The sequence below is a fragment of the Megascapheus bottae genome, chromosome 9 (genome assembly GCF_031878675.1).
Source record: "Megascapheus bottae isolate mThoBot1 chromosome 9, mThoBot2.hap1, whole genome shotgun sequence".
Taxonomy (NCBI): domain Eukaryota; kingdom Metazoa; phylum Chordata; class Mammalia; order Rodentia; family Geomyidae; genus Megascapheus; species Megascapheus bottae.
In genome coordinates, this window is record NC_143517.1 from 40005092 (window position 1) to 40024022 (window position 18931).

At 35.9% G+C, this 18931-nt stretch overlaps 1 protein-coding gene across 1 annotated transcript in view; it reads left to right on the forward strand.

Annotated features, from left to right (window-relative positions):
- The window catches only part of Vps13b (vacuolar protein sorting 13 homolog B), a 494062-nt gene that overhangs the window by 392793 nt on the left and 82338 nt on the right, over positions 1–18931 (forward strand). The window contains exons 40-42 of the mRNA XM_090339134.1: positions 8697–8893; positions 11186–11367; positions 13281–13630. Of these exons, the coding sequence (XP_090195260.1) occupies positions 8697–8893; positions 11186–11367; positions 13281–13630 (729 nt within the window). The remainder of the gene's footprint in view (positions 1–8696; positions 8894–11185; positions 11368–13280; positions 13631–18931) is intronic.

Consider the following 18931-nt stretch of genomic DNA (forward strand, 5'->3'; position numbering starts at 1 on the left):
CTACCATATGAAGTTATAAACAATATGACCACATTATGTTTTTAATTTAATTATGTCACTACTAATGTAGAGATTAACTGAGCAATGTCAACTTCTAACTCCAACACAAGGAAGATTAGTATGTGAAAGGAAAGCTGGTTCATCAGGATACGATGGCAAAATAATTTGATAACTAGTATCTAAAAGAACTTTTTAAGCCAACCTGCCAGTGGCTCACACCTGTAATCTTATCAACTCAGGAGGCTGAGGATTGCAGTTTGAAGCCAGCCCAAGCAGGAAAGCCTATAAGACCCTTATCTATTAGTCATTAAAAAAGCTGAAAGTGGCGCTGTAGTTCAAGTGGTAGAGCACTAACTTTGAAACAAAAGGAGCTCAGGGACAGCATCCAGGCCCTGAGTTGAAGCCCCAGGACTGGCAAAATAAATAAAAGAAAGAAACTTTAAGCTGATCATGGTGGCTCACACCTGTAATCCTAGCTACTCCAAGCCCGCTTGGGCCCTAAAGACCATGAGACTCTTACCTCGAATTAATCACTATAGAAAACCAGAAGTGGGGCTCTGGCTCAAGGAGTAGCATTGAGCTGAAGAGCTCAGGGACAGTGCCCAGGCCCAGAGTTCAAGTCCCATGTCTGACCCCCCCCCCCAAAAAAAAAGAAAGAAAGAGAAAGAAAGAACTTTAATAATAATTAAAAAAAGCTTATTCAAGAAGTATTACTATTAACAGATTGGGGTGTTTTCAACCAATGTGTTCATTTATTAATTGTTATTTAGTGAAGAGGAGTGAACCCAGAGCATCCCTCATACTAAGCAAATGTTCTTCCCCAGGTACACCCCAACCTCTGTTCATTAGTTTAAAACTAATTAAGACATAGAGTACATATTGACCATCTACTATGAGTTTATTTTTGAGATGGCTATACTTCCTTAATAATATTCATGTGAGAACACATAGCATGCTAGCTAGATTTAAAGTAGCAACAGGCTATTTTTAAAACTAGCCATTGTTCTGATCTTTCTTCAAATCAGTTCCAATATCTACCTTGTAGTAAGGTTTATTCCTTCCTGCTGATTTGTCTCCCTTCCAAGAAAATCCCTCTATTTCTTTAATACTGCTTCCATCTAATTATGTCTTTGTTGTTGTCTTTTACTAATTTTTGAGTACCTCTTTTCATTCTCAGAAGTTTTGTTTTGTTTTTGTTGGTCATGGGACTTAAACTCTGGGCCTGGGCACTGTCCCTGTGCTCTTCAGTTCAAGGCCATCCCCATACCTCTTGAGCCACTTGTGGTTTTCTGGTGATTACTTGGAGACAAGAATCTCATGGACTTTAGTGTCCTGGCTGGCTTTGAACTGCCATCCTCAGATTTCAGCCTCCTGAGATCTAGTATTACCGGCTTGAGCCACCATACCAGGTATTCTCAGAAGTTTTTAGCTCGTAGCTTCCATCCTTTTTCTTTTCCCTCAGCATCTATGAATGACCAGCCAATACCATATCTTTGTCTCATCTCTTATGTGATCTCCTTCACCCTTCCTACCTATTCACTCTCATATAAGCCCTGGACTTTGTCATTTTCCCAAACATTCCTATCTCTTAAATCATCAGTTCCAGCAAATTTCTCTCCCTCAATGTCTCACAAGCCTTTCAGCCTGCTTGCCCAACAACTAGCCTTCTCTCTACATAGGAGATGATGCTGTTTTCTTATTCCTTTTAAATATTTCACATTCCTTACTCATCATTTAAAATATCCTCTTATGAATAGGGGAAATGGTGACATTGTTCAAAAAGAAATGTACTCATTGGCTATGTAATAAAACTTGTATGGCTTGTTCAGCTTCTACTCTACTACTTATACCAACACTCCAATCCTGCTTTTTCTGATGAATTGGAGATGGAGTTTTTCAGACTATTAGAAAATGGCCTCAGATAGTAATATTTCAGATCTTTGCCTCTTGAGTAGCTAGTATTACAAGTTTGAACCATCTAGCATATCTTACGTAGTACTTTTTTTTTTTTTTTTGCCAGTCTTGGTCTTGAGCTCAGGGCCTGAGCCCTGTGTCCTTGGACTTTCTCAAGGCTAGAACTCTACCACTTGAGCCTCAGAATCACTTCCAGCTTTTTTCTATGCATGTGGTACCGAGGAATTGAACCCAGATCTTCATGCATGCTAAGCAAACACTCTACCACTAGGCCAAATTCCCGGCCCCGATCTTACATAGTACTTTGGAAAGTCATCCATTTTAGCTGAATCTCTCTTCTGTGCAGTAGATCATGACCTATTTGTTCATTGAATATTTATTTTCAAGAATATTTTACCTAAGTGGTACTTAAGCTTAAGTGCTACTTTAACTGTCATTGTTGTTGAGCTTGAGAGAGATAAATAGGACAAATGAAATCCCCATTTTTTTTGCCAGCCCCAAGCCTTGATCACAGGGGCTAGACACTATCCCTGAGTTTCCTCGAGGTTAGCTCTCTACTACTTGAGCCACAGCACCACTTTTCCCATTCTTTTTTCTTTGTATGTGGTACCAAGGAGTCAAACCCAGGGCTTCGTGCATGCTAGGCAAGCACTCTACCACTAGACTACAATCCCAGCTCCGAAATCCCTGTTTTCTTTTTTTTTGCCAGGGCCTGAGCACTGTCCTTGGACTTTCTCAAGGCTAGAGCTCTACCACTTGAGCCTCAGCACCACTTCTGGCTTTTTTTCTATGTATATGGTACCGAGGAATTGAACCTGGGTCTTTGTGCATGTTAGGCAAGCACTCTACCACTAGGCCAAACTCCCGGCCCCAAAATCCCTATTTTCATGGAACACACACACCCACACAAACACACACATATATGTAAACTTTCCACTATACATATATATATATATATGAGATAGAGAGAGAGAGAGGACGACATGGAAATATCTAATAACTAAGTGAAATACTTACCAAAAGTGACAAATGAAGCTAAATTCTAAATTTTGGAACTATTTATTTCTTGCTTAATAAAAGATTGTTGCTATTCCATTTGAAAAAAAAAGAAATGTACTCATTGCCTGACTTAAATAACTCTAACGCTTCTGTAATCATAATTTTAAAATTTACAAGCAAAACAAAATGCTCTCAAAAGCAGCCACCAATGGCTTAAGCCCGTAATCCTAGCTAGTCAGGAGACTGAGCACTGAGGATCTGATTCAAAGCCAATCTGGGCAGAAAAGTATGTGAAACTCATATCTTCAATTAACCAGGAAAAAAAAAAAAAACCAGGATGTGGAAATGTGGCTTTAGTGATAGAGTGCCAGCTTTGAGGGGAAAAAAACATATAAGCAATAACACGAGGACCTGAGTTCAAACCCCAGTAGCAGTATGCACACATGCATATCTCATGGGTGCAAGCATACATATGTGTACACACACACACAAACACACACATGCAAATAAGTATTCTAAACTTCATTAGTTTCAGTCCTATTAAATGCTCCTGACAGACAGCAAGTCCTGGATGAGCCCTGTAGTTATTTTGGAATAACTACAATATTTTCTCAATATTTTCACTGGAGTGGCTCTTCAAGCTTTCAGCTCAGCTTGTCTTAAAATGAGCTCAGCATCTCCCCTGCTCCACTCCATGCAGACCATATAATCTACTCCCCAGAGAGACAAATCAGACTTACCTATCCCAGGAAATGATGTCAGAATCCCACCTGGGAATCAGCCCTGACAGTTCCATCTCACTTCTCATATGCGATCAATGGCTAAGGAAGCACCCATAGAACTCGCCAGTCCCACCAGCCATACTCCAAGGTCATCATTTCTACCTTAGCCCTCCTAACAGGGTTTACTTCATTGATGCTTACTTCCATTCTCCACAATTCAAAATTTGATTACAGCATTGATTGCTTAAAACGCCTCGAAAATATATCATTGACATCAAAATAAAGTCTAAAATCTTAATTTGTCCAAAAGCAATGTACGTTTTAATACATTTGTTTTATAAACAGGAGAAGTATGGCTTATATTCATCAAATAGTCCAAGGTCATAAATCAATGAGTTATCAAGGCCAAGCAGGCTTTTATCCCAAATGGGACACCAAGGAGAATTCTTTGAGGGGTAGAAATAAGGTAATATAAAGATTAATATCTATATGCTTTTCTTTTTATAAATTCATGGCCCAATATACATTTTAATAGACAGTTGTATCAAATTACCTTAAAATACTGTGCTTATTGTTATCTTTTGTTTTGAAATATAATTCTTACAATGGAAAAAAGGATATATAGGTGACTTGGTAAAATTTACTTATAAATATAACAATTTTAACTTTTCTCAGCAGAGACTTCATTTGGAGCCAATTTATTAATGCCTTTATCTTAAGCAGTGAAAATAAAGTACATAAAGAAAAGTACTAGGATGTGTTTTTGTAGTTTTCTATTGTTTCTGAGTTTTCAGAGTAGCCTAGAATGTTCCAGTTAAGGTATGTAACCTCAGTTGAATCAACCATTGAATCAGCCTCCCACAGGTTATGAGCTAAAAGTTTTTCTTTGGCTTTCCTCCACATTAATATATATATATATTGTTTTTTTTATTTGCACAATTATTCTTTTCCCCAGTCTTCGTGTTGAGGCAATTTACTTACATTGCCCCTGAACAAATAGTTCCTACAGTGGCTCTCAGGTTGGACTTCTTTATATTATATGCTTAGTACAACAAAATTTAATTGCATGTGAAATTAATATGCATTAATAATAAAAACATGCTCATACTTTTTTTCCTTAAAGTTTTACTGGCTTTCCAGTGTAACAGTCAATTTTCATTAGTTGTTATACATTAACTATAAAGTGTAGAACTTCTGGAGAAAATGCTAGAAATAATTTTTCCACCCTGTTTTCTCTGTAACATCTCCACCAAGATTATATTGAATGCTACATTCCATTATTTATGTCACAAAAAAGTAAATGTGCTACTATGTTTGTACTGAACTCTTCCACTGAGATTCTTAGGTCCTTTTCTATTGTTCATACCCCATTTTCATGTCTTCTACCCTTGGTAAAAAGTCACTTATACCAAAAGGCAAGTTCATCCAGCAGTATAGAGAGGAGCCAAGCAATGAGCTTTTTTTCTTTTAATTAATAAGATATATAAAAGGCCAGTGTCAACCAGTTATATAGCAGAAAATAATGTTGAACTTCGGTGATAATGTTCCTGAATATCCAAGTTCCAGGTTTCTTTTTCTTTTTTTTTTTTTTTAACCAGTCCTGGGCTTGAGCTCAGGGTCTGAGCACTGTCCTTGGACTTTCTCAAGGCTAGAGAGTTCTACCACTTGAGCCCCTGCACCACTTCCGGCTTTTTTCTATGTACATGGTACCAAGGAATCAAACCTGGGCCTTAGTGCATGCTAGGCAAGCACTTTACCATTAGGCCAAACCCCAGCCCCTCCAGGTTTATTTTTCTTTATACAAACACAACCCATTGTTAAGAAATCTAACAAACAGAACACTTAGAAGATTCCAGTCATAACATAGAGGCTTCAGAACTGTTCTTAGAGCAATAAGAAGAAGAGTTCCTATAAAAATTTGAGAGTATTTCTGTTACTTACTTTTTAGAAATAGAGGAACTAGCCAGGCACTGGTGGCTCACACCTATAATCTTGGCTACTTAGGAGGCTGAGATCAGAGGATCACCGTTCAAACCCAGCCAAGGCACAAAAGTCTGTGAAACTCTTATCTCCAATTAACCACCAGAAAACTGGAAGTGGTGCTATGGCTTAAGCTGTAGAATGATAGCCTTGAGTGAAAGATCTCAAGGACAATACCCAGTCCCAGAGTTCAAGCCCCAGGACAGACATGGAAGAAAGAAAGGAAGGAAGGAAGGGAGGGAGGAGAGGGAGGAGAGGGAGGAAGAAAGAGAGAGACCAAAAGGACAAAAGGCGCATGGTATCCTTAATATGTGGATATTAGATCCACACAGTACAATGGCGATGACTCAATATTTGGGTACCCAAGACGTGGTCTTGGAGATATAAACATAACTACATAGATATAAAAATATATGATGTGCTATATACTCTCTAAACATAATGTTTTATTACATATACTAATTTGTATCTATGACATACAAACCCTCAGCTAAATTTTAACATCATGTTCTAAAATCTATGTGCCAGCCATTGTATATGGAGATTCCCTTTGACACTTATATGTTAAACATGGCATTTGAAATATAATATGAAAATCAATGTTAATAAATTATTTAATAAAAATATTCTATTTAGTAAAAAGAAGATAATAAACCAGTATTTTAGGCTAAAAGAGAATATAGAAACCATGTCCAAGAAAATTATGCTATGCATAGCAAAAAAAAAAAGGATTTCAAGAAGTGGTAGCTAAAAGTTAATACTGTGAACATGTTACTTACCAGTACTGAGAACTCCTGTCTGTTTCATCACACCACTAGGCACTTTTTTTGTGCCAGTTCTGGGCTTGAGCTCAGGACCTGAACACTGTCCTTGGACTTTCTCAAGGCTAGAGCTCTACTACTTGAGCCTCAGCACCACTTCCAGCTTTATTCTATGTATGTGGTACCAAGGAATGGAACCTGGGTCTTCATGCATGCTAGACAAGCACTCTACCTCTAGGCCAAACCCCCCGGCCCACCACTAGGTATTTTGTTTCTTCTCCTTCAGTTCATCTTCCATCTCTCCAAACTTGAATGTTCAAGTTACTGTTTTGTAGATTAGAAACTTATTTCCACTGGAAGTTAGTTTGAAAGTTAAGTGTTTCATTGATGCTAGGAGGAGACATATGACTGATGGCCAAAAAGCAAGAACTCAATTGTTGACAGCAAAGCACAACATAAATGTAGCTACATTAGTTCTCAGGGCCAAACAAAGTAACACAAAGATAGACAGAAAGGCCATACGATTGTATTCAGTAGATATTTGTCACTGTTGAGGCATAACTAATGGAGCTTGACAAGTGTAGCCCATTTAGAGCACATGTGCACACCTCTGCATGTTTACATGCTGATTCACAAATGATTTACAAAAGCTCTCTGCTATCAGAAAAGTAGTTCTTAATCTGTCCTTTAGTAGTTCTATCCTAGTTTGTGTCTTGAAGTTCTTTTTTGTATGAGTTGAAGTTTTATTCTCCATTCATGTGTTTTTATTTTTTTATTTTTTATTGTAATTAATAAAAGGGTTATGATATTTGCCAGATAGAAGGTGCATTAATTCACATACATTGATACCCTTTCACATGTCTTGGTACCCATTACCCTCCTCCCCAACCCCCCATCTTGTTTTCCCCCCTTCCCTATCCAATTTCAAATAACCAAATACAAATATATCCAATATATCAGATAACAAAGTGAGATACTGTAACAATATGAGATAACCAAGGGACAGCAAAGGAGCTGAGAGATAACATAATACCTTAAGGACAACAATCATTCATTATATGGCTTTTGTTTCTATATCCTAGAAGTCCTTTCAATTAGCGTCATACTATATGGCCTTATGTATCAAAGTTTTGCTCTATTGCAAATCTCTGCTAGGAGAGAAATATTCTCCTTTCATAAAATAAAAAAATTAACATTCTTCTCTTATGCTTTTACTTTTTTTAGCCTATGTCATTTGGGTTTTTTTTTAATTTATGTAGGGTATTTGGCTTTACCAAATAGCCTGCCAGTTTCTGCAGTCTCATTTCCTATTTCTCTGAAAAGGTACCTTCATTGCATACTCAAATTTCATCTCTACTTAACTCTTATACTAATTTTTATTCTGTTCTTTTCATCTATTTGTAAGTTATCTTTTAATTACTGTCATTTTAATATAGTTAACTCTTGTTAAATTTGTTCCAATTATTTCTCTTTATAAAAAGTTGATTATGGGGCCAGGAGTTTGGCCTAGTGGTAGAGTGCTTGCCTAGCATGCATGAAGACCTGGGCTTAATTTCTTGGTACCACATACATAGAAAAAAGCCAGAAGTGGTGCTGTGGCTCAAGTGGTAGAGTGCTAGCTTTGAGAAAACCCAGAGACAGTACTTAGGCCCTGAGCCAAAGCCCAGGACTGGCAAAAAAAAAAAAAAAAAAAAGTTGATTATGGGGCTGGGAGTGTGGCCTAATGGTAGAGTGCTTGTCTAGTACACATTAAGCCCTGGTTTCATACATCGATACCACATACACAGAAAAGGGCAGAAATGGTGCTGTGGCTCAAGTGGTAGATTGCTAGCTTTGAGAAAGCCCAAGGACAGTGCCCAGGCCCTGAATTCAAGCCTCAGGACTGCTGAAAAAAAAATAAAAGAAAGAAGGAAGGAAGGAAGGAAAAAGAAAAGGAAGGAAGGAAGGAAGGAAGGAAGGAAGGAAGGAAGGAAGGAAGGAAGGAACAGGAGGGAGAAAATGTTGGTTATTTTTACATATTGCTCTTGAGTGGATCTTTTTTCTGTTTTGAGTTAGAGTCCAGGCTGACCTTGAACTCACAGCCCTTCTGTCTTTGCTTCTGAGAGCTAGCATTGCAGGTGTGTGTCACCATGCACATCTTTGAGTAAGTCTTTTAAGTACACAAGGTAAATATAACTTGAAAAAAATCCTAAACCATTGTATTTTATAAGCTAAATCTGTTTTAAAAGCCTTAGTATTAAAATGTTTGTGAAGATTTAATTTGTATTTCTGCAACTATAACGCATATTTGCCATTTACAATTTTTTTTATTTTCATTTAGGTTCCTTGTAGTTTGGAATACTGGGATGAACTTCAGAAGGTTTTTGTTACATTTCGAGAATTTAGTCTATCTGAAAGCAAAGTTTGCGATCTGCAATTGCCAGATATCAATCTTGTAAATGACCAGAAGAAACTGGTATCCTCAGATCTTTGGAGAATTGTCTTGAACAATAATCAGAATGGAGCTGATGATCAAAGGTAACTGAGAAAAAAAAATGTGAGACAGTAATAGTGCATTAGGAAGTAATTACCAAATAAACTTCTCTTACCAGTTCAGCACCTGCATGTGCCTGAATACAGAGAACCAAGATGTTTCAGTTTGTGTACTTGAAGTCCTGTGTTTTACTTATATTTCAGCCCTTTATGCACTCACTTAGAATCTCTTCCTTAAAATGTTTTAAAAGATATATAAAAGGAAAGCAAAACAAATCTATTGTATTGAACCTCCATCTATGAAAATAGATGTGTATAAATAACCTCAATAGACCCTTGCTATAGTAAATAGTATACATAATATAACCCCGGGACATTAAAAGTAAAATCACCATTTGTCTTTAAAAAAGACAGAAGACTGCCATAGAAAGTAAATCACAGCTTGGTGAGGTGGCTCACGCCTGTAATCCTAGCTACTCAGGAGGCTGAGTTCTGAGGATCTCGGTTCAAAGCCAGTTGGGACACCAAAGACCATGAGACTCTTATCTCCAATTAATCAGTAGAAAAAGGTGGGGGAAAAAAGGGGGGGAAAAAAGTAAGAGGACAACAGTTTATTGAAGGGTTAAAGCCCTTCCAGCTCCAATGGAATTTGGATGAAATAAGAAGAATGAAAGAGCAAAGGTAGTATGTCACAGTAGATTTGGGTTGGCATACAACTTTTTATTGGTTCCTAGTTTATATTGTAAATAAATTACAAGACTGGGAATAGTGGAATATGCCTAAGTACCAGCTAGACAGTAGGAATAGGATTACAGTCCAAGGCCAACATAAAACTTTAAAAAATACCCTCACAACTAGATCAAATAAGACTAAATTATACAAAAAAAAAAAACTGAGATGGTAGAACTTTTATCTGCCTAGCAAATGTGAGGCCCTGAGTCCATGTCATAAAACTGCCAAGTAAATTAAATAATAAATAATTGATCATTAAATTGCAGGTGCATTTTGTTTTCTTTCTTTTTTTTATTGTAATTAATAGAAGAGTTACAGTTATATTCACCAGATAAAAGGTGCATTATTTCACACACATTATTACCTCTTCTCATGTTTTTGTCCCCATGCATGTGCTTTTTCTTTTGAGTATATTGTTGCTAAATTACACATTTATCGAAAACATTGAAAAGTAAATAATACCATCTGAAACCATATCACAGTAAAATGATTCCTATTAAGATTTTGGTCTACCCTTAGTGTTTTTCACTGATAATTGATATGTATAAGAATAGTAATGTGTATATACTTCATCAACTCTATTTCAAGTTCATCTGGGCTCTTTAAAAATAATAATTGCCTTCCTAGTGTACTCTCTGGCAATATAATCTTAGTGAAAATATGTTAGACACGCAGGATCTTGGTTTTTACCCTAAATATTGTAATGGTAAAAAAAAAAAAAGAACATCAGTTCTATGGGAAGTAGCAGATAGATAGCCAGATTTTTCTGTGTATAGATTGTCTCATTAGAAATCAGGACATATAAAAAATAGATATTAAAGTTGATTTTTTAATCTACCAAGTTAGAAATCATTTTTTTTTATTTTAGAAGAGTACATTATCATCACTGAATAAAGCATTTAGGACAAGGTAAATCCCTCAGGATCTGATACATTTATCAAATTATTTTGTGATAAGTTGGCACTATTGAAATGTGGAATCTTTAGTGGCCTGAAATTCAGGCTTCTCACTAGCTTTTGACCTCCATTGTCCCAACTAAGTATTTTTTTAACCTATTGATGCCTTCAGTTTTCATTTTAATCACACTTATATAAAATTGTGTTAAAAGGACAACTAAGTTTAATGAAAACCCATACAGTGTAGTTTTCAGTGATAGTTTCATTCTTTGCATATAGCATAACTATAAAGCACTTAATTTTGGATGTTAATAAAAAGTATTTGATTCACTCATGGGAATTAGTGTCTGAACAATCAGAAGACTGAAAGTATTGGATTTTTTGAGCAACAGTGACATACTCTAATTTGTGTTGCCTTAGTGAGACCAAATTGTCCATAAGTTTTATGAAATGTATATGGAAAAAAATTGGGCTAGAAGTCAATTTGACTTAGCAACTCAGGAATACTTAGAACAACTTTTGTGTTCAACAATCTGTATAACATACTCAACATGAATTAAAGAATATTAATGTATCTGAGTTTATATATCCTTGATGATTATTTATACAGGGTTGAGTTCTGGGTTTAAAAGCTTTTATGGAATGTCATTTTACTTACATGATTTGGAAACATTTAGGTTATTGAAGTTCTTTTATTTTTTCCCCACAGCTCTGGGAGTGAATCTGGTTCTCAAAGTACTTGTGATCAACTTGTTACTCCAACAGCTCTGGCTGCTTGTACTAGAGTTGACTCCTGTTTTTCCCCATGGTTTGTCCCATCTCTTTGCATGTCCTTTCAGTTCACTCACATGGAGTTCCATCTTTGCCATCACCTTGATCAACTAGGCACAGGTACTCTTTTTAGGGAAACATTTACTTAATACTATTTTATCTTGAGTGTTCTCAAGACACAGTATAGCAGTTTTTACCAGCCCATTTATTTTCAGGAAGTTATGAAGTGAGCAGTTATTCTGAAGTTGATCTGGTACAACAAGAATACCTTTGTGTGTGTGTGTGTACATGTGTACACACGTGCATGGGCACATGTGCATGCACAGATGCTAGTACTTGGAGTTAAACTCGAAACCTCATAATCTCACTGTTTTTTTGTTTTTTGGGTTTTTTTTGACAGTTTGGGACTTAAGCTCAGGGCCTGAGCACTATCCTTGCACTTTCTCAAGGCTAGTGTTCTACCACTTGAGCTGCAGCACCATTTCTGGCTTTTTTCTATGTATGTGGTACCAAGGAATTGAACTGAGGTCTTCGTGCATGCTAGGCAAGCACTCTACCACTAGACCAAACACCTGGCCTCTCACTGGGCTTTTCTTAGTCGCAGCTAGTGCTCTACCACTTGAGCCCTACCTTCATTTCCAGATTTTTACTGTAAATTAGAGATAATAGTCTCATACTTTTCTGCCAGAACTGGTTTCAAACTGATTCTCAGATCTCAGCCTCCTGAGTAGCTAGGATTACAGGCGTATGAGAGCTTATGCACCATCATTTACAAATGGTATTTAAATGGCGTGTTTTGCAATGCTTCCTAGTGAGAATTTTTTTAAGAAAAGTAAGTATAACATCTTTTTTTAATTTAATTTTATTGTGAAATGATATACAGAGGGATTACAATTACATATGTAAGGTAATGAGTACATTTTTTGCCAAACATTATCAACCATCTTTTTTAAAGGAACATGATTTTTTTTTTTTTTGCCAGTCCTGGGCTTGAGCTCAGGGCCTGAGCACTGCCCTTGGACTTTCTCAAGGCTAGAGCTCTACCACCTGAGCCTCAGTACCACTTCCAGCTTTTTTTCTATATATGTGGTACCAAGGAATCGAACCCGGGTCTTCGTGCATGCTAGGCAAGCACTCTACCACTAGGCCAAACTCCTGGCCCGGAACATGATTTTTTATTTCATGAATAATTATATTGGTGGCAAATAGACTACAAAAGTGTTTGATGCTGCCTGATTTCAAAAGCATGAATCCCTTATATAAATAATGGACACATTCTGAATTTCAAAGAATCACAAGTTTAGAAAGAAACACACCCAATGTTGCCTTTTATAAACTTGCTAATGTTACTTTAATAAATATTTCTAAATCATTATATTCTATGCCAAACTTCATCTAGTTAATAGGTTTTGAATTCAAGTGTCAGTCTACTTTCTTTTTTCTTTTTTGCCAGTTCTGGGGCTTGAACTCAGGGCCTGGGTTCTGCCCTTGAACACTTTTTGCTCAAGGCTAGTGCTATGCCACTTGAGCCACACCGCCATTTCCGGCTTTTTCTGTGTATATGATACCAAGGAATTGAACCCACGGCTTCATGCATACAAGGCAAGCACTCTACCACTAGGCTACGCTCCCAGCCCATCAGTCTACTTTTAATGGAAAGGGAGAAAGAAATGCAAATTAAAACCAAGCATACTTACTATTCAGTATCCTGCTTTTTAAGAAAAATAGTGTTTCAACCTTTCTAACCTTTGAGACATGCTGTTGTTGCTGAAATTCGGTTGGTAGATACAGAGACTTAGATGGTTGCTTCCTCTGTCTTATTTGTTGTCTTCTCTAACCAAAGATTTTTGTCTGTCAAAGTGAAAGTAACCCTTCATCAACATACATTTAAGAGACCTGATTGAACAAAAGAATTCATTTATAAATGTCAAATCACAATTCAAATGTTTCATATCTTTAAGAGACTTTTGAATTTATTAAATATTAAATATGAAAGTCAGTAGCAAAAACAGATGTGTTTGTTTTCTCAACAGCTTCACCACAGTTCCTCAAGCCATTCATTTCTGATAAAAATGTGCCATCTGAACTGGAATATGTCATCATTTCCTTCCAAGAGCCACAGTTGTATCTTCGACAGTGGAATAGTAGTTCTGTCTGCCAGGAAATCCAATTCTCAGCTCAAGTGGATTGTAAGCTTCTAGAGTGTAGAAATGTCACAATGCAAAGTGTGATAAAACCTTTCAGCGTCTTTGGACGGATTGAGATTTCCAGTGATGTAGTGAATAAGATGCTTGACTGTACTGTGACAGCGGACTCCATATTTGTAAACTTTGGACAGCATGTAGTTCATTCTCTAAATACCGCTCTACAAGCTTGGCAGCAGGTATGCACACTCCAGAAAGTTTTCAATTTGGATGTATGTGCTTTTTTATTTGATGCTATATATTATTAGTAATTATAAGTTTAATAACAAAGAAAGATGTGAGAGAATACAGATTTGATAAACACTATAATATGTGAGACTTTCCCTGTTTTGAGAAAGTGATCTGTCGTTTTTAAGAACTCTGGAAAACACAGGTTCTGTACACATGTATTAGAGGTCATACCCACATTTTTATGAATAATGTACCCATCTGTTTGGAAAGTAACATATTCCAGAAAAAAAATTGAAGTACCATTACTTTATTTTGCTAAAACTTCACCTTAACTATGTATTAAATTTAGTGTTTTTCTCAGAAATAAATAACCTGTATGAGCCTTTCTGATAATAACCTTCTAGCTTTTTAAAGAACAACAGAAGCAGTAGCATGAAATCTGAGTACAATATAGTCTTAGTCTTCTCCTTTACTATCTCTCTGCCTTTTCAGTTCACTGAAAACCAGTGCATAAGGCATTTTTAGGGTCAGTTAGAAACTCTTGGTTAATAATATTTTATTTGTATCTCATGACAAAATATCAAAAAAAGAGATGAAGTATAAGTCTATCCAAATGGTATACTTAAAACGGGAAAGCTGTGTGTTTCTATTAGCATTGAAACAGTATGGCAGAATGTTTGGGCGATGATAGATTTAGCAACTAAACAACAAATCACAGCTGCTTCTCTACTTACTTTAAATGTTTTGTTGTATTTCTATCAGTTTGGCTGTTGTTTGAGCTGAGGCATTTAGCCATCCATGTTTTGTGTATATTTCAGACCCTTGTGTGTGTGGCTGGTCCTAGAAAAAAAATCGTCTTCCTCCTGCAGTGAACTTGTTTTGAGATGAGGAATAGAGAATGGAGGAAGAGACTCTTACTTTTCTAACTCACAAATTTTTGTGGGAATAAGCTAAAGGACTTTGGGGGGAATTTTTATGAGAATAACAAAATTTTTGTGGAAGTAGATTTTATAAAATAAATAATTTTTGAAGAAGTTTTAGTTTTCTAACCTAAGAATTTTTAGGGGAATTAAATTTTATGGAAATAAAAGTTAATGTGTTTTATATGCATGAAGACCTATGCAAGACTAAGGAATTAATTACCTAACATGGTACTATAATAGCAAAAGGAAAGAAGATAACACATCTGTTTTATATTTTAAAAGTCTTTTTTTAAGGGCATTCCACGGTTTTCTTGTTGCAAAGGACATGCGTAAAATAAGAGCTAGTGTGATCTAAATCTTTGCAGCTGGTTCAAATAGCAATGTGAAAAAAACCTTCATGGCTCCAATTTCTGTTTTTTGTCATATTTTGAACAATGCATTTAATAAAAAACAAACCTAGAAAATATAAAAGAGTCATTGATAGAGCATTTAAACCTAGGATTTTTTGTCTAGGTATCAGGGCCATTATAAGGGGACTCATATAGCAACTACTGAAAAATGGCCTTCAGAAATATAATTTTCCTCCCAGGGTAAAAAAAATTCTTTTAGACACAGCTCTCTCTCTCTCTCTCTCTCTCTCTCTCTCTCTCTCTCTCTATATATATATATATATATATATATACACATAGATATATATATATAAATAAATAAAATATGGTACATAAATATTTAAATGTTTCAAACCACATCACAGTGTGAGTGACTGACTGGCTAATACAGTGCCTTGAGGAATATTCTAAGGGGTTTTTTTTGAGAATTGTATATTTGATTAAGTAGAGCCATATGTCACGTAGCATATTGCTGACAGGTACATTCTATGAATACTTGATTCTGATTTATACAGAGATTTGGCAATGTTAAAATGAGCCACAAGAGGATATACTTCTGTAATTGTTGCTGTAATTTTCTTGTTTCCTCCCATGTCAAGAGTACTTGCCACCAGATTTGAATGTGGTAAGGGCATCTAACCCTGTGTACTCTAAAGTAAATATGAAATATACTATTTTGAAATTATAACACATTTGACATTGAAATGGGCTGATAGAAGTTTATTAAGTTCACAACTCCTAATGTATTTATATAGTTTATTATTTATCCTCTTTAGTTTTCCAGATTTGGATTTTATTACATGTGTAATGCTTACTTAAGGTATAATTGTTGTGAATGACAAGAATTAATTTAATAAACAGGATAAGCTATTTAAGTTCTCCACATACTTTTTATCAGATTTTTAAAAGAGACTAGTCATGGGTTGGGCACATGGCCTAGTGGTAGCGTGCTCGCCTAGCATGCATGAAGCTTGGCTTCATACACAGAAAAAGCCAGAAGTGGTGTTGTGGCTCAAGTGGTAGAGTGCTAAACTTGAGAAAAGCCCACTGCTCAGGACAGTGCCCAGGTCCTGAGTTCAATCCCCAGGACTGGAGAGGGCGGGAGGGCTAGTCATTTTTACCCAATGTAAAGGGACCAGATAGTTCAGATATGAAATAATATGGTCTTTCACCTTTGGATCATGAATTTATTTTATTTTTTACTGTAATGTATAGAGGGGTTACAGTTAAATTAACAGATAGTAAGTACATTACTTCTTGCACATTGATACCCCTTCTCATGGTTTTGCCCCCATTTTCTCCCCACCCCCTTACAATTGTCTTGTTTTCCCCCTTCTCTTTCCTATTTCAAATAATCAAATATACCAAGTAACAATGTCAGATGCAGTAACAATATGAGATTAACCAAAGGGCAACAAAAGAGAAGAGAAATAACATAGTACATTAAGAACAACAATCACATAAGATAAAGCTCATTTCCATATCCTGGAGATTCTTTCATTTAGCTTCATCCTATATGGCCTTATGTGTCTAGCTTTTGTGCTATTGTAATCCTCTTCTAGGAGAGTCCTAGATGTGTACTAATTATTACAAATGAGGTAAACCATTGACCATATATGTTCCTTTGGGTCTGGTTTACTTTACTTAATATGATTTTTTCCATGTCTTTCCATTTCCTTGCAAATGGTGCCATATCATTCTTTCTGAGGGCAGCATAGAATTCCATTGTGTATAAATACCACATCTTGATCCAGTCATCTACTGAGAGGCATCTGGGTTGGTTCCACATCTTCGCTATGGTCTACAAGACTGCAGTGAACATCATTGTGCTAGTGGCTTTAGTACTACCTTGTTTCTGGACAATGGGGTAAATGCCAAGGAGTAGAATTGCTCTATGTTTAGTCTTTTGAGGAACCGCCATACTACTTTCCATAGTGGTTGAATGAGTTTACACTCCCACCAACAGTGTAGTAGCAAGGATCATTAATTTAAAATTAACAAAATCTTTCACAAGTGACTAATTTCTCTAGCTGTAAATTTTTTCCCTCTTATAAGTAATGACCACAGAACCAGATTAAGGATTCAAAATACCACTTCCAGTTAGCATTATATTTCTATGTCATAGACTTACACAAAATAGTATTGTAAAGAATTGTTTTTTAAACCAGAAATATACTCATATGTCTTCCTTATACCAAAACAATCTCTATGGAGTTGCAAATGCCTATATAACCTACCACAAAATTTTAATATAAATAAGCCATCTTTTACCTTTTGCAAGAATTTTCTTGCAAACATTCTGGAACTCAACGTACATTACATACATGTGAAGAAATACTAAAGCCTATAGTAGTTATAATAATAAAGTAATAAAACATTCCAAGAAATACTAAAGCCTATAATAGTTATGATAAGATAGTTAAAATAAAAATGTTATTGTAATATTTGTAAAAGTTATAATATACTCCACAGATGAAGAAACAGTAGAGAAACAATTCTCTAAGGACTTTGAGTAGTCTTAAAAAATGTAAACAAATCCCTTGTGTTCTTCAATTTACACTTTTTCTAAAATCCTTTTCATTTATTAAAGGTCAGTTTTTTTTTAATGATGAAAGTAATAGTATTTTTTTAACACTCAAGCCTCATCTGGTAATTTAAATTCTGTATTGAGATTGATCCCAATTTGTTTTGAAAACTGAATTTTAATCTCAGGATGGCTTGTTTTAACTACTTTAATCTCATGATATCATTGGAATCCTATTCTTCCTTCATGTTTGTACTGATAGATGGAAAGGAGAAAAGAATGTTTACAAGGAGAGCAGTTGATTATATAATAGTAAATGGAGGCTGAGAGTTTGGCCTAGTGGTAGAGTGCTTGCCTAGCATGCACGAAGACCCAGGTTCGATTCCTTGGTACCACATACATAGAAAAAAGCTGGAAGTGGTGCTGTGGCTCAAGTGGTGGAATTCTTGACTTGAGAAAGTCCAAGGACAGTGCTCAGGCCCTGAGCTCAAGCCCAGGACTGGCAAAAAAAAAAAAAATAATAATAATAAATGGAAAAATCTCATCAAAAGTAATTATACACTATGATTTCAGTTTGATTAAAGGTTTGTACATAAATATATAAGATAGGATTGGATACGACAGACAAAAATAGTAACAACATTAAGAAGAGAAAAACTGATGAAAAATTCATCAAAATGTTAATAGCAATTACAATAAAGTATAATGTTAAAGAAACACTTCCTATATTTTCTAATTTTTGTATAGTAAATATATATTGTTATATTGACTGGGATTAAAGGTCAGTGGTAAAGTACTCACTTGATATATACAAAATCCTGAACTCAGTTCTCAGTATTACCAAAAACAATCGACGTGGTTTTTATTTCCTAAGTCTTTATTGAGCACTCATGTGTCAGGCATTATACTGGAGATGAAATTGTAAATAATATAAGTCTAATTCCTACCTTTTGCAACAATCTAATGATGTTACAGTCTAAAGGAGAAATACCAAGTATCACATAGGAAAGTAGCCTTACATAGGAAAAAAGTTTGAAGAAAGAATTACTAGCAGAGGGATACCACTAAAGGCAGCAATTTGCCATTTTGGAGAAATTAAAGGTGTAAGGTGTGTTGCAGGAGTTGGGGGATTTTCTCACCAAATGAGGAGAGGATTGAAATATAGCCAGAGCTGCAGGCAGGTGGCAGGCCAGACTGGGACATCTGAAACCCAATAGCGGGCAAAATCCGAACTCATAGCTAATGAGTAAAAAGTAGAGGGAGCTGTATTAGCTATAGCAGATAATAGTTGGTTATATGTGCTTTGGTCGCTTTGATTAGTTTGATGGTCAATCAAGGTTCAGCTGTTTAAGAACTGAATTCAGCAGGAATGGATATATGACAGAAAGAGGGCCTAGAATTCCTAGAGGGCTCTGGAAGAATGCAGCCTGTCTGGATATCCTCACAACCTAAAGCATTGCCTCCCATATCAGA